This window comes from Styela clava, chromosome 14 (assembly GCF_964204865.1).
Source record: "Styela clava chromosome 14, kaStyClav1.hap1.2, whole genome shotgun sequence".
Classification (NCBI taxonomy): Eukaryota; Metazoa; Chordata; class Ascidiacea; order Stolidobranchia; family Styelidae; genus Styela; species Styela clava.
The window spans coordinates 9,118,766-9,141,137 of record NC_135263.1 but is presented as its reverse complement, the minus strand read 5'-3'; the positions used below and the strand labels follow the sequence as shown (position 1 = coordinate 9,141,137).

At 34.7% G+C, this 22,372-nt stretch overlaps 4 protein-coding genes across 4 annotated transcripts; 3 read left to right on the top strand and 1 right to left on the bottom strand.

The window, feature by feature from the left end:
* Window positions 1–1,107: 1,107 nt before the first annotated feature.
* On the top strand, window positions 1,108–5,741 carry LOC144432143 (membrane progesterone receptor epsilon-like). Its single transcript, XM_078120257.1, has 4 exons — window positions 1,108–1,611; window positions 2,780–2,956; window positions 3,501–4,131; window positions 5,244–5,741. The coding sequence occupies exons 1-4, from the start codon at window positions 1,227–1,229 to the stop codon at window positions 5,371–5,373; spliced, it is 1,323 nt and encodes a 440-aa protein (XP_077976383.1). The 5' UTR covers window positions 1,108–1,226; the 3' UTR covers window positions 5,374–5,741.
* Window positions 5,742–9,730: 3,989 nt separating this feature from the next.
* On the top strand, window positions 9,731–11,220 carry LOC144432145 (putative hydrolase LipZ). Its single transcript, XM_078120258.1, has one exon. The coding sequence runs from the start codon at window positions 9,846–9,848 to the stop codon at window positions 10,866–10,868; it is 1,023 nt and encodes a 340-aa protein (XP_077976384.1). The 5' UTR covers window positions 9,731–9,845; the 3' UTR covers window positions 10,869–11,220.
* A 307-nt stretch (window positions 11,221–11,527) lies between these two features.
* On the top strand, window positions 11,528–15,099 carry LOC120341688 (DNA-binding protein SMUBP-2-like). Its single transcript, XM_039410263.2, has one exon. The coding sequence runs from the start codon at window positions 11,958–11,960 to the stop codon at window positions 15,024–15,026; it is 3,069 nt and encodes a 1,022-aa protein (XP_039266197.2). The 5' UTR covers window positions 11,528–11,957; the 3' UTR covers window positions 15,027–15,099.
* A 671-nt stretch (window positions 15,100–15,770) lies between these two features.
* On the bottom strand, window positions 15,771–21,232 carry LOC120341683 (solute carrier family 41 member 1-like). Its single transcript, XM_039410255.2, has 8 exons — window positions 20,575–21,232; window positions 20,353–20,460; window positions 19,751–19,967; window positions 19,420–19,547; window positions 18,561–18,733; window positions 17,617–17,828; window positions 17,386–17,537; window positions 15,771–16,865 (listed from the first exon to the last, which is right to left on the bottom strand). The coding sequence occupies exons 1-8, from the start codon at window positions 21,163–21,165 to the stop codon at window positions 16,680–16,682; spliced, it is 1,767 nt and encodes a 588-aa protein (XP_039266189.2). The 5' UTR covers window positions 21,166–21,232; the 3' UTR covers window positions 15,771–16,679.
* Window positions 21,233–22,372: the final 1,140 nt, after the last annotated feature.

Below are 22,372 nucleotides of genomic sequence, written 5' to 3'. Positions count from 1 at the left end.
GATACTTCATAAGCGTGATTCATTCTGGTTCAAACATTCATTCTGGTTTAATTTCTACTCTGATAACTGATATAATGTTAATTTGTGTCAAATTTTGCAATTATTACTTTTTGTGTCCTGTTCATTTCGATCTCTAATTTTGAACACCTCGCGTACCGACATTTTCATAATACGAGATAAGTTAGAAGATTAAGTTTGGACGGCAATACCATATGAATCTCTAAACAATAATTCGTGCATATTCAACTTTTTCTGACGTCTACTTTGCACATTTTAATGAAGTCGCCGTAGGTTAAAGTACGTTCGGACCTTTTTGAAGGCCATTCTGCACATTGATTTGACGTTTTAAAACAAAAACACGATGAGTATGGACGTCCGTTTCAGAGTAAAGTACGTCTGCTTGATAAATAATTTAGTCTACTTGGCCTACGTCTTCCACAATAACATTAATCCCTTACTCCTTGGCGACTTATTAATACTGCACTACGACAAGCTGTGCTTTTGTTGTATTAATTCAACTACTTTAGAATCGTACAATCCAATGAGAACAATCAGGTAGCACCTGTCAGGTATTAAATATCTTTAAAGTGGAAAAATTATCCTTATTTATTGACTGACGAAAAGCTTTCAAGTCGATTTTTTGTAGGACATGTTTCGTAGAAACCTATCGATTTGCTAGTTGTTCATTTCAAACTCTCGTGGTCAGTTAACGTACAGCATGGTGAATATGTTGGGAACTGCGGTACATATGTTGTACCTGTTTCCAGTAATACATACTATAGTACTAATAGGTTCAGATAGTGAGTAAGAATGTTGAAAATTTCATTGGAATTTTATTGGTATTTATGTCGGTAACGTCCGTTCTCTTTCCTTAGTACTTTGATATTCCATGCTTTTCTCTGTTTTTAGCGTGTTCTCTTTCTGAGGTTGCGAAGGGTAAACCTTATTCTGAAAATCAAAAACTTTATGCTGACTCGTTACCAGAGATATTATTTATTCTATGGGTGGGAATCTTCACCAAAGATTCTTGCGTAGCTGCTCTGTCAGTAAATAATCGTTTTCTATCTGTGATTATCCCACGACTTCCAAGCTAATGAAATATCGAGATTAACTGGGCTTTATAGTTTGATTTTTTTTTTCAGGCTTTTTGTATTGTCTATTGAAGTTCTTTATTCGATGTGTAATAGAAACTTAACTGTTTAATGAATTGAAAAGAACTGATAAACATGTCACTTCGCCGGACATGTTCTCCGAGCCATGAAAGCAGCACACTCGAAGGCATAGGAAATTTTTCAGATGACAAGCTACAAAAATGGTGGACAAAGACAACACAACTGTTTCGACTCCATTCGCCAAACCTGAAAAAATATGATGAAATGCCGTCATTTTGTCGAGAACGCCACATACGACAGGCATACAGGCCGAATCCGAGTCCTGTGAAATACTGCATTACCAGTGCTTTACATCCCACAAATGAAACGTTAAATTTTTGGACTCACTTTTTACCAATGCTGTTTTTGATGTCGCGGCATTTCAATTTGTCCCAAACTCTCAACTGGGACAGGGAAGATGTTAAGATCATATCCTATCCATTTTGGACTTATTCTATGGGTGAGAATATTGCTTTCGAATTGTGTTGATTAACACAACATAGTATTTAGGCAGAAGTACAACTTCACTGAAATAAATGGATGGATGGTAAATAAATTTAACATGGAATATACTAAAAATAACCTGCGGTTCTCTATATCTGCTTTAATATCGGATAAAATTAGCAATTGGGTATTCTGAAATACTATATTTTTTGTTTTATCAAACGACATGACTGAGAACAAATTCACATATTAATTGCGTTTTATAGTATTGGTAATCTATTTTATTGAGATTTCATTTGGCAGCTCAGATGGACACGGTTCATGTTTCTGTTTGAGCCAAAATTATCAGAAGCAGTTAAAAAATCCAAAATGGTGTAAGGCAAATAATGGAGCATTTGAATGACGACAAAGATTACAAACCGGAATATGTTGGAGTGTTTGACTAATTGTTTCAAATAAGATTAAAATTTGTTTTTTTTCGCATGCTAATTCGTACGTTTTCAGGCGATACTAAAGTTCAAACGCTCGTGTTGGAGGTGATGCTCACAGCTTTCGCTTGATATTCTTTTATACGTGTGTCAGTCAGAATCCACAATTTTCATTTTCAGTCAATATTGCAGTCAGTTTTGAATCAATTTTCCAAATCAATTTAACCTTTATCGAATTTTGCATGGACCGTAAGTCGCATGCGCAATATCCATATGTCGTGCAGCTTATATATATAATATCTAATTACTAGTAAGAGCTACGGAGGATAATCCATCGATGCGCGATTATTTTCATCGTATCTATAATTTATAATATAGGCGCTTAATTGCACCATGAAAACAAGTGAGCGTTCGCTGCACTGCGCGCCTCCTGTTTGGAGATTCTTCCCGTTATAGAAAATGCCGAATGACCTAGAAACGAGTATTTTTAAATTGAATTTTCCGCATGGTATTCTATTTTTAATAGCTTACCATTGAGCGCATTGCTATTTCTAATTTAAGTTAATGACTCGCTAAATTGCTTCAATTAAGAAAACAAAATCAATTGACAATACATAAAAAACAAGGCACAAATCGCGAACAGTATCTCAACTTTGAAATATCTGTTTATATCGATATCGAAAAACTATTGATGCCGTCTATTGCATTTAATCGTAGTTTGAGGAAATATTTTACAAGCTACGTTTCTTCTTTCAGGTTGCTGCGTTTTACTCGGCTGCAGTTCATTTGCACATATGTTTAACTGCGTTTCAGCAAGAGTTCGTCACATATGCTTCTGTACTGACTATGGTGCAATATCGATCTACTCCGTTGCTGGTACAATCGTTTATTTTTACCTCGTTTCTCCACCACATTGCCATGGATTTAATGAAGGTATATACCGTTTTGGAATTTTGCTTGGAAGTTATTCAAATCTTGATCATATTCTTCGAAAAAGAGTTATTATTATGATATTTACTAAAATGTAAATTTACAAATAATCAATCCAAAATCTAATCAGACAAACGTATAGTACACTATTTTTAATACTATTAAGTATTACATTTTTAAATAAACCTCGAAAAAAAAGGGATCGTTGCTAATGAGAAAAAATGTAAGCCCTGTTACTTAAATCACGTTTGTGAACGAACGTGATATTGCTTGTTTTCAACTTGGTCTACTTCTAATCAATAACCAGCGGTAAGCTACAGGTGGAGTGAGCAATTGAGTTGTTCGAAACAAAGTGCCTTTTCGGCGAAATCCAACTTTCGTATTATTTGCTCAAAACCTGTCGCGTTTTGTGGCCATCTAATTCTATCTCTAATTCTAAGATTATTTTTTGATTTGTAAAATATATCTTATCCCACGTTCACAGTTATATATCCTTGCATTTTTTACAGTTGTGCATGTTATTTATCCAAATTGCTTTCTTTTTCAGACCATTCAGAATTTTATATTCCTGTAGCCACTGCCTTGGCCATTTTATCACACGTACTATGTTGCCATACACGCTTCCCTCACGTGAAAGCGCGCTATCTTCTACGAACTCTCACGTATGTTATGCCATTCGTTGTTATCAGTACACCTACATTACTACGTCTGAGAGACCACGTTACTATTCCAACCATGGAGGCAAATTATACAAAACTGCAATTTTCAATCATTCCAGTAGTGGGAGCTGAACCCGCAGAAGTACAAAGTACCGCATTTTCATATGTTTATGACCATCAATCAAACGCGTGCCCTATAAACGAGTCATGTATAGAGAACAAACGTTTGGTACAACAACAACAAGAAACCTCCACTTCTGACGCTGAAGATAATCCAAAATCGGCTCACTTGTGTGGACTTGCTGAAACAACGTTTCCACTCTATTACACTCTTCATCTCATGTTCTTTTTGGTGGCTGCGTTTTTTAATGTCACACGATTTCCGGAACAAAAGTTTCCAGGCCGGTTTGACGTTGTCGGAAGTTCTCACCAGTTTTTTCATATGTTTATTGCCCTCGGAATAATTGCTCAAAGTGTCATCGTAGAAGAAGCTCTTCTTGAAGCTATCGAATACTCAAGGTATGTCTGGATTACTACGTTTTTTTTATTTACTATACTGGCTGATTTGTGGTCGCGACCCAATCCTTAACATCACAGAAATGTATTTTTAATGTTAGTACTTTTTGAATCAAATACAGGCAATGCTTTATTAGAAACTGTCCATTGACTCAGTGTGATTGGTGAAACTGAAATTCCCTTTTCATTATATCTTCAATACACGCCTATATTTTATTGAGGCAATGCGCAAGTCGTCAATCGAGGCGATTGCGAGCCCTTAGTTTTAATAACCATCAGTGCCAAAAATCCATGCTCGCATAGATACGTGGTCACGAATGGTAGCAGAAAAGTTATTGCGTCATTTCTAATTATTGGCTTCGTTTCCAATTTGTCTATACCGCTGACCGACGCAAACATGCCATCCTAGCTAAGCCTTCGGTCTCTCCCGCAACTTTTCACTCATCACTTGTGCACACAGTGCTTCGTTCGCAGTAATTGGGGCTTCGAGCTGAAGCCACATTTTCTTCAGATCTTGAATCAGCTGATGTTGGCAAGCGAGTTTTTTTCCTTGTCCATTAGGATTCACGTTACCAAAGAAAGCATCCATTATTGGTTATTTTGCTCCAGTAAGATGACATTCCGCGAATCCGCGCGGTCAACACAACGACAAGCGATGTGCATGGTTACCGACCTACACCATAAAACAAGACCCGTGACTGTTATATAAATTGTGATGTAACAATGAGCTCAAAACAGTTCTTTCCTTGAATGACATTTCATAGTTTTTAAATACTAAAGTTACGAAAGTAAATTGATACATTGGACCAGCTGAAAGATTCGACCATCTTCTCTTGGATCGACCTTGGCGTCACCCATTTTTAGATGGGTCGCGACCCATACTTTAAGAACCCCTGGGCTAATAAGTAAAAACTTTTCTTTTGGAATACAACATGGTAGAATCAAAGTTTATATTTGGTTGTTTGTATTTAATATATATATCTTTTTAACAAATTCATTAAAAAGAATCAACACCGAATGATTTGACGACAGCTTTCTGCATTCTATGACACGAACCATATTATTTCTCTGAATCGTATCATACAATTTTCTTAAAACTTTTCTTATTTTTTCAGCGCACACAAAACTTTAGATTCTTTCGATGGTGTGACTGCATGGTCAACTTTAGGTTGGATGTCATCCGTCGCTGTTCTTTTATCAGTCATTGTTTTCATCTATAGTAGAGCTCTTCCTAGTCGTCATTAACTTTAGTGGAGAACCGTCTTGCACTTACTATATTAATCACTCGTCACTGTCATCTTTATATTTAGAAGTATTAGTTTAATCTCATCAAATCAACTTATAAGTCTATTTAATATTGGCCGTTTAAAGTTATTTTTTTTGTTTATTATTATATCGAATACTGCATTAAAAGATAAAAGACTGTTAGGAGTGCGTGCAATATATAACGAAATTGTTGTTCTGTAAATGGTTTTCAAAACACTGTATATTTATCTGTTTCTCGTGACGTAATTTCTATGAAATACAACGCTTGGTTTCATATTTGTTTGTCTAATTTTCTCTGACAGACTTTAATAAAGCTACGAAGACGTTTTTTATAATATTGTGCTTTATTGCGTTGAATTTTCCAGAACAGGAAAGATCGTCCTATGAGTATTTAAGAGTACTGTAAGTGTAGTACTCTATACTGAATTGGCCTATACGAAAAAAATACTATTTCCTTTTCCCTAGAAAAACTTTTGCAGCTTTGTATTGTTCTGAAAATCTTTGTCTGGACGCATATAGTTGTTTCCCCAACTCTAGGCCCCAGAAGAATTATAGCGCTCCCGAAGCATGTGCACTAAGATGGTGCACAATCTGAACCCGAACGGTACACATACTTCTGGAGCTCCAGAATTCTTCCTATTCTTTACTATTTCAAATTTTCATATATTTATTTTGAGAGTGTTTTTGAGAGTTGGCGCCTACAAACTGGTTTACATGTTCAAAATCATTTTTATTAATCACATTCAATCACGTGCCGCTTACGGGTATTGATAACCAACTTAAGCGTAGTTCACCGCAGCGTTTCCGGGACTAATATTTGATTATTGCAACTAATTTGGAGCTCATCGAAAGACATAATGACTATAAAATTATCTCAATTACAACTAATTTTTGGTAACACAGATGACAATTGACAAACAAGAGAGCTATGCTCAAATATATGGACACGTAGAGTCACATAATTTTGATGACGTCATAGCGAAAAAAGAAGTAATAGCCTTCTGGAGAAAATTTTTATCTTTAACCACTAAAAATTTCAAAGCAATTGCTCCAGTATTCGAAGAGAAAAGCGACTTTTTAAAAACGTGTCAAGCGGTACTGAGTTAGCAGTCAGGCAGCATCTTACCTGTACACTGTAGGCCATATACGGTAATTGATCACAGAACAGTTGTTCCCTTGCAAATTTTATGTTGTTTACACTTTAGGACAGATAATTGATCACAGAACAATTCTTCCCTTTCAAATTTTATGTTGTTTCCAGTAGACTCACATCAAAATAAACAAATATAGTAGGCTACAAGTGCTACAACGCTTGCATTACTGCACTGGTAGGACCGTGAAAGAATAAGTTACGGTAATTTCATTGTGGTAAGACACCGGTACCGGCACCAGTACCAGTACCTACTTACGTACTGAGCTACCAGTACCGGTTAGCAGTCAGCCAGCATCTTACCTGTACACTGTAGGCCATATACGGTAATTGATCACAGAACAGTTGTTCCCTTGCAAATTTTATGTTATTTACACTTTAGGACAGATAATTGATCACAGAACAATTCTTCCCTTTCAAATTTTATGTTGTTTCCAGTAGACTCTCATCAAAATAAACAAATATAGTAGGCTACAAGTGCTACAACGCTTGCATTACTGCACTGGTAGGACCGTGAAAGAATAAGTTACGGTAATTTCATTGTGGTAAGACACCGGTACCGGCACCAGTACCAGTATCGTACTTACGTACTGAGCTACCAGTACCGGTACCGAACCTGTAGGTCTGATATTCCGTTCCGCATACGATAGGCTATAAAACTTGCATTGCAGCATTAGTAATACCGCGGAAGGAATAAGTCAATTTCACTGCGTTACGGCACCGGTATGGCAACTTACCAGTACCGACCTACAGTAGCTGTAGTACTGAGCAAGACAATCGATCGCGAAACCGCTTGAAATAAGTGTAAAACAGTGTTCCCATGAGTAAAAATAAATACCGCGAAATTTTGTATGAAATATCATATCTCATAGGATTCATATAAAATTTAAGAATAAACAAAAGTAATAGCCTTCTAGCGAAAAAATTAATCTTCAACCACTGAAAATTTCAAAGCAATTGGTCCAGTATTCGAAGAGAAAAGCGACTTTTTAAAAACGTGTCAAAGAACAAGAACAAGAACAACAAGAACAACAACAACATAATATTGAAACGATCGTTATGTCCACTACGTGTCCAATAACACACAAACGAAGTAATGTTTAAAACCATGCTTGATTATCTGTCTGAGCGGCTGCACAAACTGCAATTGTTACGTCTTCGTTGTCTTTTTGCTGGGAGACATTGTTACGAAAATAAACAAGGAAATCGATACTCGGGGTAACATCCAATATGAAAGCAAGTAATATCTCAAGCCAAGTTTATTTTTTCCAGCCAGTAAATAAATAAAAAACAATTGAATACAGAAAATACGAGAAAAAAAATGAAAATTACTGCAAAACTATTGTTAGACGGCCATATAAAGTGTAGTGGAATAAAATCTAAACGCGTTATAACATACCTGACCGCAAAAGTACAGGACAATCAGATATATCGATACCGTTCAAATTTTCTGTATCAAAAGTCTCAAGCATGTATGTACTGTATACGTCCAACAGAAATAGAGATACACCATGCATTATTGTCATATAAAATACTATTATTAGTGTCGTAAAAAGAAACACATCCAATAAGTTTAATAACATAATTCTATAGATTTCGGGTAGGCTACAAGGGCGACACAATTGCATAATGGGATTTGTTTTGGTATTTTCTGTAAGGAATGTTAGATTAGAAATAGTCGTTGAAAAAGAAGAGTGAGTTTAACACAAACATACTATGCAATTCAGGAGTCCTGCTGCACACTAACACAAATGTATTTCTGAAACGTTTCGACCAAAATCAGACTTCTTCAGACAAGCAGTTTACAACAATGACAAGAAAAGAACAATCATGGGGTTCAAATAGGGTGACAAATAAATTTGTTTGAAATAAAAGCGCAAAGGCATGAGCAAGGATTGGGAGTTAGTCTCGTGCGACTTTACTGGTAGTTATAACACAAACATATTGGTAAAAATTCATCAAGTTTCCTAATTCCGTATTTGAATATTGGGGGACATCGGCCGATTGGGGTTGCCAGAAAGAGCAGTCGCTGAACCGCTGCCTGTTTCAGGGTGGGATAGAAGGAAGGTCATTTTTATATTCAACCAGAAGAAGAGAAAAGTCGATAATCATATGACGAATCGCCACCTCTCGTCCGGTTAGACACTGTCCTAGTCCAATATGTGAATAGTTGGGTTATCTGACATGCTGAAAATTAAATTGTGAAATTTTATGTTTTTCGCCTGTGTCGAATTTGACGAAATAGGGCATTTTCAGTAACGGAGGATACATGAATGCCAAATTTTTATTCTCAACAACTCAAGTTGTATATATGATGTAAAGAGTATGTACTACATATACTAATTTATATAAAATATTTATAATAATAAAATCAGACAAACTTCTGGGGTTTGAAAATTGTGAAATTTCAAGTTTTATCGTTCTTGCTGCTGATTGGGACAATATGAGTAATTTTCAGTCATGTGTGATGTATCACATATATAACATTGTATTTTTCAATAATAAATCTCGCCCCTTCTAATCGTAAAATATGCTGTTGTAGTTGCAGACATTCTGATTATTGTGAAATTTCATGTTTGTCCCCTATGTAGAATTTGGCGGAATAGGACTTATTCAGTAACGGATTACAAACGACTCAAATTGTGTGATGCGGAGTGTATAACTTAAATGATTATCAATAATAAAATCTTGCCCCTGTTGTGTGAATTTTCACTTTTTTCGCCCATGTCGATTTTGATCAAATAGGACATTTTCAGTAACGGATTACATGCACGACATATATACTGTACTAGAATAATTTTCAGTAATACAGGCTTGCTCCTCTTAATCTGGAAAAATGCTGCTGGGGTTTTAGAATTGTGAAATTTCTCGTTATATGCGTATATCGAGTTTTATGATGAAAAATTATTTTCGACAATGGATTACATTTAAATGCAAGATTTGTTCAGATTCTGTTATGTATAGTTAATGTATCTGATTTTCATTTCACTAATAAAATCATCCCCCTCTTGTGCGATAGCAGTGTTGACAAGGTTTGTATTTTGTCATTACTCATTTTATTTTTATTGTTTGGGAAATCTCTTTTCTGACAGGTGCTTTGTTTTCATTGCTGATATTTACGTTTGAAGAAGTTTATCATATGAGAAATTAGCTCCACATTATTTCTGCCAGAAATTTTGAACTTTTCGCTTGGTCGCACATACAGGTCACCGTGGTATTAGCTTCACTTCACAGTGGTGTGTCATTTTATCGAACTATTGCAGTACGGTATTGACTTGAATTAAATTTTAACTTGGCAAAGATGGTACTTCGTCAGGCCTTCGCTGTAATTTTGGGAATCTGTGCTTATATCGTCGGGAATAGTTTACTTTTAAAGGAAGAGAGTGTCTCCTTTGAAGAACTTCCTTTGGAGATTCAAGAGTGGTACAAAATGGGCGAATTTGCAACGATTCATGGACGTGAAATATTTTATATCCATCTCAAATGTGCTGATATTAACCTCAAAAATCCACCAACTTTTGCTATTATTCATGGATTTCCATCTTCAAGTTTTGAATACCACAAAGTATTGAGAAATTTGTCTAAATATGGAAACGTTGTGGTGAATGATCATATTGGATTTGGGTTTTCTGATGTGCCAAAGGAAAATTACACATACTCATTAGGAGAGGCTGCTGAAAATGTTTTGGCACTGTGGCGACATTTGGGAATAAAGAGAGCTCACATTGTTTCACATGATATGGGTGACTCCATTCTAACAGAAATTCTGGCGCGGAGGGATAGAAAAATGTTGCCAAGCTATTTTGATGATTATTTCCAGAGTGTTACTTTTACAAATGGTGGCATGAATTTTGAAATGATAAACTTTAGAATAACCCAAACTGCTCTTATGTATCCCAAAATAGGCAAACCTCTAGTAAGTCTTGTGAAGGTGTTAGGATTGCGAAAATTCATCTTTCGAAAACAAGTTCAATCGATTTGGGGTCCGAACATAGATGAAGCTGAACGGGAGAAGGATATTCAAAATATCATGCTTATAAATTTGTACAATGGCGCAATTGATATTTCTTACAAAACCATTTATTATCTATGGGATCGATATCACTTTGAGTTTAGATGGTTTGCTGCTCTTGAAAGACTTGATATTCCTTCTAGATTTATATGGAGTGATTCTGATGCTGTTAGTCCAATTAAAATTCCCAAATCGTTTCAAAATATGGTTCCTGACTTTGAACTGGCTGTTATCGAAAATTGTGGACATTTCTGGATGCTAGAAAACCCAAATAGATGGGTGAAGGAAGTCATCAAAATATTGGATAAATAATTTTCAAACTGTAAAAACATACTAACAGTGTAATATTTAGATTTTAAAGATAACAAACACCTTTAATAGCTGATAATTGATATCGGAATAAAATTGATTCTATGTTGCATTGTGCTATTAGGTTATGCATCAAATTTCAATTGAAAATGTTGGAAACCAGTTGAAGCTGTTTTTGATTTGATTTTGTTGGTACAGTGAATATGCACTCATTTTCCTCTATAATAATAATTATTAATGATTATTATAATTATTATACTGAATCTATGCAGTGTTGTAAATTCATAAATATCATGATGTTCAATACAATAATTCTGTGAAATTACTTTATAATTTTCAGCAGAGCTTTATGTTACTTTTCTATTGGAGATGACTGCTGAAAGTGAAGGTCATCAAAATAGTGAAATCTCGTACATTCAGCGTGAAGGTGATAAATTTACTGATATCCAAGAAGATCAAACAAAAGCATGTTGGATGCTTCGTCATGACCTAAAAAAATGTGTGATGGAAAGTGACTGTATACTTAAAGATAAAAAATCAGCAAGAGAGTGCTTGGCTAGTAATGAACTTGATCCAGCTTGTCAAAATCTTAGATATACATATTATCAATGCCGGAGATCTATTTTAGACATGAGAGCAAGGTTTCGGGGCCGTAAAGGAGAATAATATGTAATTTTAGGTTGCTTTCTTATATAATTTAACTGGTTGAATTTTTCCGCATTTACCAAAAAAGTTTGAACTAAATTGTTAACTAGGTGATATGCCATCTAACAATGTTGCAGTCATAGTATCCAGTATTACTTTTTGATGAGCTGTTGATAATATTTCATGATGCATACTTATGTCTGATGTAAAAATATCAAGGCAAAATTTTATCCATTTAATAATGAATAATGTCAGCAATGACAATTTTTAATAAGATCATTGCCTTGAAAATTTTTGCTTTTTTTGAAATGTTTGTATTGTTGAATCATGGAGTATTATTTTTCAAATTACTTTTGAAACATGTGAAATTTTATAGGCTGGTAATCCCTTGAATTTCAATTTTTGAGGTAGGCTATAATGAATTCATTCAAACGACCATGTTAATTAATGTTGACTGTGATTCATTTGTTTAAAATTTTAGATACATTCTTCATAATAAGTTATAATATGGAGAAATTTGTTGAACTCCATAAAGAGTTATTGAAGGAGGAACATCAGGCTGAAATAGAAGAATGCAGCTCTCTGAAAAAGTCTCTTCCTTTATCAGAATTACAAAACCGTGGAATTTGCTTAAAAAAACTTCACATTGTATCTATGAAAACTGGCCTTTATGGGCGAACAATCATTAAACTTGGATTAAGAGGTGGTAAAGACAGACCTTTGCCATCACATTACTTCTCTTCTGGTGACATTGTGGATTTACACTCGAAACATGTGGATCATCTTTCTAAGCCAGAATTGCAAGGAGTTGTTACTTCTGTGAGAGATGATACAATCCATGTGGCATTAGATGGTGATGGTTCTCGCTCAAAAGCTGATGAGTTAAATTCAAATGATCAGAGCTTACTTGTTTTTAAAACTGCAAATGAAGTCACATATAGACGTCTTCAAAAAGGTTTGGAACGCCTTCTTCATCATGGAAAAATTGTCTCATCATTGATTAATGTCTGTTTTGAAACGGCCGAACCAACAACGTATTCCAGCCCAGCTAAGGTTGATAAATATTATAATGATGCATTAAATACATCCCAGAAAAGTGCAATTGAATTTGCATTGTCACAAAGAGAACTTGCTGTTATTCACGGTCCACCAGGAACTGGAAAAACTACTACAATAGCTGAATTGATAACTCAATTTGTGATCAATGAGCAAAAAGTTTTAGCCTGTGCCCCTTCCAATGTCGCAATTGATAATATTTTGGAAAAACTTTCAAAAGTAAAGATAAATAAGGGAAAGTTGGGCAGTACTACTTTGGCACCAATAAAAGTTATACGACTCGGTCATCCTGCTCGAATTTTATCTTCAGACCTACATCGATTATCCCTTGATGCAATGATCGCAAAAAGCGATGCAGCTAGAATTGTCCAGGATGTACGTAAAGATCTAGATAATTTATACTTGAATTTTCGCAAAAAACACAATAAACAAGAACAGTTCAAGTTCAGAGAGGAGAAAAAGACTCTGATGAAAGAGTTACGAGCACGAGAGAAAAAAGCAATTACAGAAATTCTCGCAACTGCAGATGTCATTCTTGCAACAAATGTGGGAGCTCATGCTGATGGACCACTCAAACATTTACCCAATGATCATTTTGATGTTGTTGTGATTGATGAATGTGGTCAAGCATTAGAAGCATCATGTTGGATTCCATTGCTACAAGCACCAAAAGCAATTCTTGCGGGAGATCATCTCCAACTTCCCCCGACTGTGAAATCAAAGTCAGCTGCTACAAAACAACTTTCTCAATCATTGTTGGAAAGGATTGTCATCAAACATAGTAAAGTTGTCCAAATGTTGAATGTGCAATACAGAATGAACAGTGAGATTATGAATTGGTCTTCAGATAATATGTATAACTCAAAATTAACTGCTCATGACTCTGTGAAAGATCATCTTTTGAAAGAGCTCACAGGAGTTGATGATACAGAGGACACAATAACACCACTATTATACATTGATACAGCTGGATGTAACATGCCTGAACTTCAAACTATTGATAGTGAATCCATTGGTAACCCAGCAGAGGCCGACATTGTTGCAAATCATGTAAGAAAACTCATCACAGCGGGAATGAGTCCAGCCGATATTGCAGTCATATCACCTTACAATATGCAAGTTGATTTATTAAGAAAGCTCTTGCATCAAGAATACAAAGCCATAGAAATACGCTCTATAGATGGATTTCAAGGCAGAGAGAAGGAAGCTGTTGTTTTATCTTTAGTAAGGTCAAACCCAAAAGGCGTAGTTGGATTTTTATCTGATGACAGAAGAATGAACGTTGCAGTCACACGTGCACGGCGTCATCTTGCTTTAATCTGTGATTCTTTAACTGTTGGAAAACATAACTTCTTAAAAACTCTTGTTGATTATATGAGTGAGAAAGGGGAAGTGAGATCGGCTCACGAGTTTACTCAAGATTTAGATGATGATGCATCTCATTTTGATGCATTTGTAGATAATGTTGTCAAGAAAAAACATAGCAAACCTGTTCCCACACAAAAACAGGAAGAGAAGCATGATTTGGAAAAGATCAAGAGTGGATTCCGCAAGACAATACTAGACTTTAGCACAAGTCAAGAAGCCCTTGATGGTAAGTCCTATGAGTTTTCGCCAACCTTGAAAGCTCATGAAAGGCTCGCAGTTCATGAATTGTGTGAAGAATTGGGACTGAAGCATGAAAGTATTGGAATAGACAAAGATAGAAGAATAGTAATATCACTTGCAAAAGAGAATGCTTCAGAAAACAGAATTCTTGAAATTGATGTTTCTCCGACAACTGTGGAAAGTGAATCACTTAATGAAAAAGTTACGTCGAACAAGTCAGAAAATCAAAATAAAGATGTTGTTGAAAACCTGAAAGATGAAAAACCACCTGAAAATACATTATTACATGTACAGCAACCAGAACCTGTTATAAAACTGGAGGAAGTTGAGATCACAACTTGCAAAACTTGTGGTAAAAAGCTGCCGTCTGAAAACATAAAACTCCATGAAATTCACTGTGAACGTTTAAAAGCAATGAAAGATAAATTCCAATCAAACAAACAACAAAATCCTAAAAGTTCTCAAAAATCGCACAACTCAAAGATTAAGAAAAATAAGAACAAAAATAAACCACAAATGAGTGACGATAATTTAGTTAACGAGGCAATTCATTCAAACAAAATTTGTGCTGGAAACTCTTGCGAACAATCGACTACTTTATTGGGACAGGTTTGCCCATTTTGCAAAAAGACATTCTGTTTGCAACACCATATGCCTGAAGTACATGGTTGCGGCTCTGCAGCACATTCGTCAGCAAGACGACAAATATCCAGAGATGGAGTGTTATATAATGGAAGTGGTGTTCCCAGTAAAAAACTACCACCTGATAAACATGCAAATTTGCAGCGTAAACTGGGAAGTAAATTGAAAGAAATGGAAGATAAAAGAAAAGCTGTGAACAAAAAGAAATAATGTATTGTTATTAGATCTCCACTGTGAAAATTTAGCATTCTTTCATTAACATGTATTAAACAACTTCAAATAATTTTTTTTCTCTCGATTAGTTGTTGTAATTAATGCCATTCACCAGAGTCAGATTAAAGTACAGTTTCATAAGCTAATAGGATGTTTTGCGCAGAATTTCTCGAAATGGGGTTCCGTCCCCTCAAATCTGAATGAAGTTGGTAAGAGCATCAATAGGACAGTCAGAGGCAATCACTGGACTTGATAAATAGAAATCTACATTGACGCGTTGAGAACTAGGTGGTGAACCTTGTCTCAGAAATGCGCTGTGCGTTCTGGGCGAAGATCGATACGAAATATTAGACAAGTGGGGTATGCGTATGAACTATCCAACTACACACACATGTGTTTGTTATTCAACATGTAACAAACCAAATTAGTTTACTTTAACAACAATCTACACCCTGTTTTAGACTTTTTAGAGCAGGAAAAACATCAAACGGACATGGTGACATATTTTTATTACTTTGAATGAATTTTATGGGATGTGAATGTATTATCCTGATGACAAAAAGGGGCCTGTCTGGGATATCAGATTGGTTCTACGTACTTTCCATCAATCTTCATATCTGCAATAGCACCTTGTGCTATAGCTTAAAAAAGGAGGTACCGGTATTTCTGCACCTCCGGCTCACCTAGAAAATCCCATGCATTGGACCTTCTAACTTCAGCCCTCCACATTGAGTACTGCTCTTTTATTTCCAAATGACATCTCCAAGAGATATATATTTATTTACTTTTTATACAGATTGCACACCAACAAAATATATGCTAGTGATGACGTGTTCGTCATGTTAGTTGAGGCACTATTTTCAGCAGATGACAAATAAATTTAAAATTTCACACTAAGGAAAATGAAACTATGATAATAAACATATCTACGCTACTAAAGATAGAGGTGATTAGCTACGAAAAATTTTGCCCTTTTTACCAATACCATATACAGGAAGACAATTATTATGTAAGTACGAACATCACCAAATGACAGGATATTGGTTAGTCAAGAAATATTTATAATTCATAAAAATGTGCAAATATTATCACAAAATATGGCAGTGACATAATATATGCAGCTTATACACAATAATACCATACGTCTAATGACAAGTAAAATAACTGTTTAAAGAACTACAGATAGAGGTTTTAGTTCACCACAAGTCTGTGAAATAGTGAGCCATGAGATGGATAATACTATTACAATTTTATCAAGAACTTTTCAAACAGGGTCATGCATATATTCACCACTGGATTATAAATAAAGTGCTTTATTGTCCCATCAACTTACGGTAGTTTTCTTTCAAATGCATGTGTACCCAGGCCTTTATTTTGCCTACAGTAACAATGCTCCAAAATAACTTCATAAGAGTTAAGTTGGATAATAATAAAAAACACCACACCAATACATCATTAAATTTTTTTCGTCAAATAAAATGAATTATTGGTTATTCATATCCTCACCCTTTTGTTGCAGATATCAATTAACACATGTTAAACCTAGTTCCAGTATTTAATAATCAAACAATGTATAAATATATAATTTTGCTGTTTAAAAATATTGCGTGAAAGCCCTTTGGCAAAGGCAATATGGCTTAAAATTTTACCCTAATCGCCAACATCTAAATCCCTGTCTCCAATTGTCCATAAAATAAGGAATCCTAGCGAAAGTAGACCAGTTCCAAGCAAATCACCGAGTGCTGTTAGGTAAGGAATTGCACAATTATCTGGATCTTCTTTATTTCTCCATAAACGATGAACTAACCAGTGACAGACATATAATAAAACAACAACCTGAGAAAATAACAAAATATATTAGAACATGAGATCCTTGGCATTTATAAGTCTTTGATGAGGTACAAATTGACGCTTCGATATGTAACTTATATATGACAACACAAGACTGTGTATTAGCACGTATTAGGTTTTTATATTCCTTCGTGCAGCCAGGCACTTTCATTTTCATTTCATGTTTTGTGCAGAATGTGGTGGGGGTGTTAGCAAATTGTAAAGAGGAGTATCTTGAGAAACACTAACAGATAAGCAATATTTCATGAAAGGAGGTCTAAAAATGGCTCATATTGAATATTTGACGAGGCAGGAAACATCATCGATCCTAACAACAAATATGAGGATGGTTTATATGGATTTCAATCAAAGCGCATGAATGCACTAATGGTTCATTTGATAAACACCATCGGAATGTCTTAGTCAAATCAAATTCCAATCCAAGAATGAAAGATAAAAAGTTTCACTTTACATGTAGATGCTTCATATGCCCCTTTTTTAATACTAGAAAGAATTGGCCAATTACCTGTATAACTGAAACAGCCAGATACATGATAACAAATTGTGGAGTTATTGATGTGTGACCAGCTTGCAAAAATCTGATTGTCAGTAAAAATACGAGTTGTCCCGGAACCGCCATCATTGTCATTACCCTGGCACTCCTCCCATGTGCATTACCTAGAGATGTGAAATTGTGATGAAGTAAATTCTCATTTGAACCAAGTTCTAGTAAATTTTACAATTAGTTCAAACAAACCTTGACCACAATATAAAAAGCATGGAGTGATACAATCAGATGATTTGGTTGTTGGTAGTGTTCCCAATGGATAATTTGATTTGTGTAAATGAGTTGAGATTCTACTTGCTTGAACGGCTACAAAATTACCACCAACTCCATTGATTACAGGAGCAAATACAGCAATACCAGGATTATTGGAAACAGCAAAATCAAGAATAAAACCTCCAACACTGTAAAAGGCAAAAGATCATAAACTTTCTTTCAACTGAAATCATCAAAAGAATTCCATTTCAACAAAATCGTCATTGGCAAAATAAATACTGTTAGAAAAAGTTTACTCCAAGTATTCAAATAATCTATATTGATATTTAGAAGTTCAATAAATTGTCTTGTCAGAATTCTCAATTACCAATTCATTCAGACATGAACCTACCAAGTTACTGGAATTTCAAGTTTTTATATCTTGTTTAATCGTCATCAATCAACCAATCTTGCCATTTTTTATTTTTAAATGGCACCAATAACACAATTTTTAACAATTTACAATCCTTATTCATGTGAATAATTGGAACATCGGTCAAGGCCCTAACGACCATTTTATATTCTTGCAATACAGACACACTGCGAGATTTAGTGAAGCAGAAAGTAGTGTCCAAGAAATGTATGTATTTAAGATAAGTAATCTGTAATGCGAATAATACAGTGTTATCATCTTCTCGAACAAAACAAGTTATCCAAAATATCAGGAACTGACATAATAGCTGGTTTCAAAGTCAGCCACAAAAAAAATTTTGAGGTGAAAATGTAATAACACCTTAGAGGGCATAATTGATGGCCAAAAAGATGCCTAATTATATTACAAGATAAATAGCAAAAGTCTGCAAACATGATTTGACAGTGCTATTTATATGATTAGGACAAAAGCTTCAAAAGTTGTTATGTATTTCAATGCACGTACGTACCTACTTATACCCATAGCAGAAAGAATTGGAAACCACCCGTTCTGTATGACGTCTCTCGTATATATGTTTCGATAAGATAGAAATAGTAAAATTGGAGTAACGAGCAGAAACAAAGCAATGATCAACCACACTATCCAAACTTTTGATGGATTCAACAAGATATCGTATAACGCCTGAACAAAACAATGTGTAAATAAATATATTGGTGATTTTATTTCTGAGCAATACGTCAGCAACATACAATTATAGATTAAATCCTATATAAAGATAAGTCTCCTTTCTATTGATATATATTCAATTTATTTCATTCAGGATATAAAATTTGGTGTTATTAAGTTTTGATTCTGTGTCGTAATGAAAAATATTACCTAAAAATGAATTCAAAATTTTAAAAAGACAGGTATGTGTAACTTTTTTCCATCCATGGTAGTAAGATTATTATAAACAAATTCATGTTTTGTTTAGGTAGGAGGTTAGAAATCAGTCTTTAGACAATGATAATAGTGTAATTATTCATTATGGCATATTTTGGGTATCAAATCAATAATTACAATGCATAGTAGCAGAATATGAGCACTCCCAATCTAATAAATAACCTGTAAATTTAACATTTGTTACAAAAATGATTAAAATTTATTGACAGTACAGGAATGGAATATCTCATCTCAAGTGCTTTCAAACCCTATCATTAAACCAACTAAGAGGGCTCACTGTGAATTTCTGAAAGTACTTAAACAAGGTCAATGAAATACGGACGCCAAAATATCCATACCAACTATTGAAATATTGTTTAACAAATGGGATGGGCTGCATATCCATTTAATAATAGAGGTTGAAAGGTTTCTATAAATAAATATACCTGCGCAATTCCAGATAGTAAAGATAAAGTTGTCAAATCTCCCAATGAAGCAGCAATAGGTGTTGCCACATTATCAGGATTTATTCCACATTTCCGTGATAAAACAATAACAAGAATCATGATTGCACCTACAACAATATATTATTAAAATTAATAATCAAAATGAACTGAATTACTGAATCCACTTGCTTCTATATCAACAATTTGGATAAGTCAAATCAAATAAGTAGACATACTTTTTTTATTTTAAATGGCAATATAAAAAAAAATGACATACTAAATTAACACTGACCATAAAGAAGAAGATGAAATTATACAAACACCAACATACCTAAAATTCCAGAAGCAATAGCTCCCGTAAGTAAACTTCCTGCACAAAGAATAAGAGCATGATTTGTTTCCCATTTTCCATCAGGTATCCACCCTAATACCATTGCAACAAGAGATGCAAGAAAAGCCACCACACTGGCCTGAGCTTCAACTAGAATCATATTTCCTCCAATTATTGACCATTTTTTCTTAGGATCATCCAGGTGTCCAAGATGAGCCTGATAAGAAAATATGTATAATGACAATCACAATAATTTATCAATTGAAATTAAATGTACTAATAGCAATCCATTAATAGCACTGTATATTACAAATTTACTCGACACAAAATTTTCTGACAATAAATATTCCTAACAGAACTTGACAACATGTCAAAATGAAAATAGGATAAAATTTAATAACTCGAACTATCAGTATATACATGGCCATCCATAACCATACTCAGAGATAAATCTCCTTTAGTTACAAGTGAGTTTATGTGACTCTGCTTTGAGCAAATTCTCTATAAAAACGCTATTTTTCCTCAGGCCTGATTTTGAATATGATGATTAAATTTAAGTTCTAAACACAAGTTTGAAGAAGCAAAATTAAAACTGTTCTTACTACTGTTGAAAGTCTTGAAGCCAAGGTCATTTCAAGGTTTCCTTTCAATCCAAGCAAAGCAGGAACAAGAATGAAAACTTCAGACACTTTCTCAAAGACTTCCCAATGCTGCAAAAAGTTGTGGCAAATAATATTTATCTTGTCTATATCGTAACTATTATACACAAAATCATGTGCCAGACTGAAAACTTTTGAAAGCAGTCTCAAAATAAAGTTACTCACTTGAACTTTATCTAAAACGAGGCCAGCGCACACCATTCCCATACCAGCCATTAAAAAAGGAAAAGATATTTGCAAAGCAATTGTACATGATGCTTCTTCTTGATGCTCATTATGTTCATTTGGATCGCCCGAAAAACGACGAATTCTGTTACTTGCTGATTGAGGGAGTAGTTTTGACAAATCATCATCATTTAAATCATCTGATTCGATATGATTAATTCCACCATTATTTGTTTGAAATTTATTGTGTGAAATTTGAACGCTGAAGTCTTCTGATTCAGACTCCGAAATACTACGAGAATTATCCATAGAAAAATTAGAACGCTCTGTCCCTCCTCCTGTATCCAAATCATTTAGATAAATATTTGAATCTTTTGCTTTCGTTAAATGTTGGTTATTGTATTTGTTGCTCGTTAAATCAGTTAATTTTATTTCTTCATTTGAACTACTTATCCGGCAATATGAAACTGATGGACCATCATTTATAAGATGGGCTTTTGGTACCATATTTTGTTGATTTGTCCGTCGACGTAAAGAGGTAGAATTAGATGTTACCTTCGAGTTAGACGCAGATTTATCAGGCTTCTGCATCTGGATTAATATATATTTGAACTTTCATAGTTTTTACCTGGCATCTGATCTGTAAAAATTAATTAAAAATTAAATTAAAGAGAATGTTCAAAAAAACTGATTTTAATGAAGGTCTTGAAATTGAATTACATTGAAGTATTACAGTACCGGTATTAGAACAGCCAGATTTTTAATACTTCAGAACTTTCAATGTGCTGATTAGTATCATTGAGATCTCGTTCAGTATTGAGACCTTGCTATGGAAACATCAAGTACCATACTGCTGTAGAATTAAAGCATTTTACACTTATCATAAGCTGCTATATGGTAAACAAAGGACCAGACATCAAATCAATTTTGTTATGGTTTGGCATATTACATCACCCCTTCATTTATTATACTTTAAATACAGATATAGATGCAAACAGGATACCGCAATTTAAGTAAGTTAAAGCCCAGTATCAGGTCTTGCCAATATCAGCAAAACTATTATCATCACTGCATTACGGAGAATTAAAGATCTGATATTTTCATAACATAATATTGAATTAATACCTGAATACCAGTAAAGCTAATTAGATACGATATCAATTATAAACAACGTTAAAAAATAAGATATGAGGATAAATATAAAAATAAATATAAAAAAAACTCAGACTGTCTAGACAGGCGCTAGTGCGCATAGATACAGATCCATTTGTTTCTGGTAATCACAAGTTTAGAAATGGAAACTGAAAAAGGAATCGTCATCGAATTGAACTCTGAAGTCATTGATGCGCAACAAGAAGCTTTCGCAGTTCGCAGCACGCTGTGAGTCGCAGATTCAATCGCCGCCTGATCTCGTTGGTGGTGGGTGCGTTCTCGGGGCTCTTGCTAACTAACCCTAACGTTTTCACTTTATTCAGGTTTCGGAGTGGAGTGTGGTCGTGCTCTTCTCGTTGGCCTAAACGACCGTACAAGCCTCCGGGTTCGCAAAGAGTCGTGGGGCGTTTGAGGAATGTCCGAATATTGGTTGATTGACCTGGACGGTCATTTCCCACTCTCACGGAGCGGTGTGTCTGTTTCGTGAGCCGAACCGACTCGAAAGAAATACAAGGCCAGCAACGTTAAAGAATCGTTCTGTTCTTCTTATAGAAGGATTTTGTGAATGATAGCCTGTGTTGTGGCCACACAAATAAGTGAAAGTTAAACGCGCTCAAAACTGATTACGGAAGAAAGTAAACTTCAT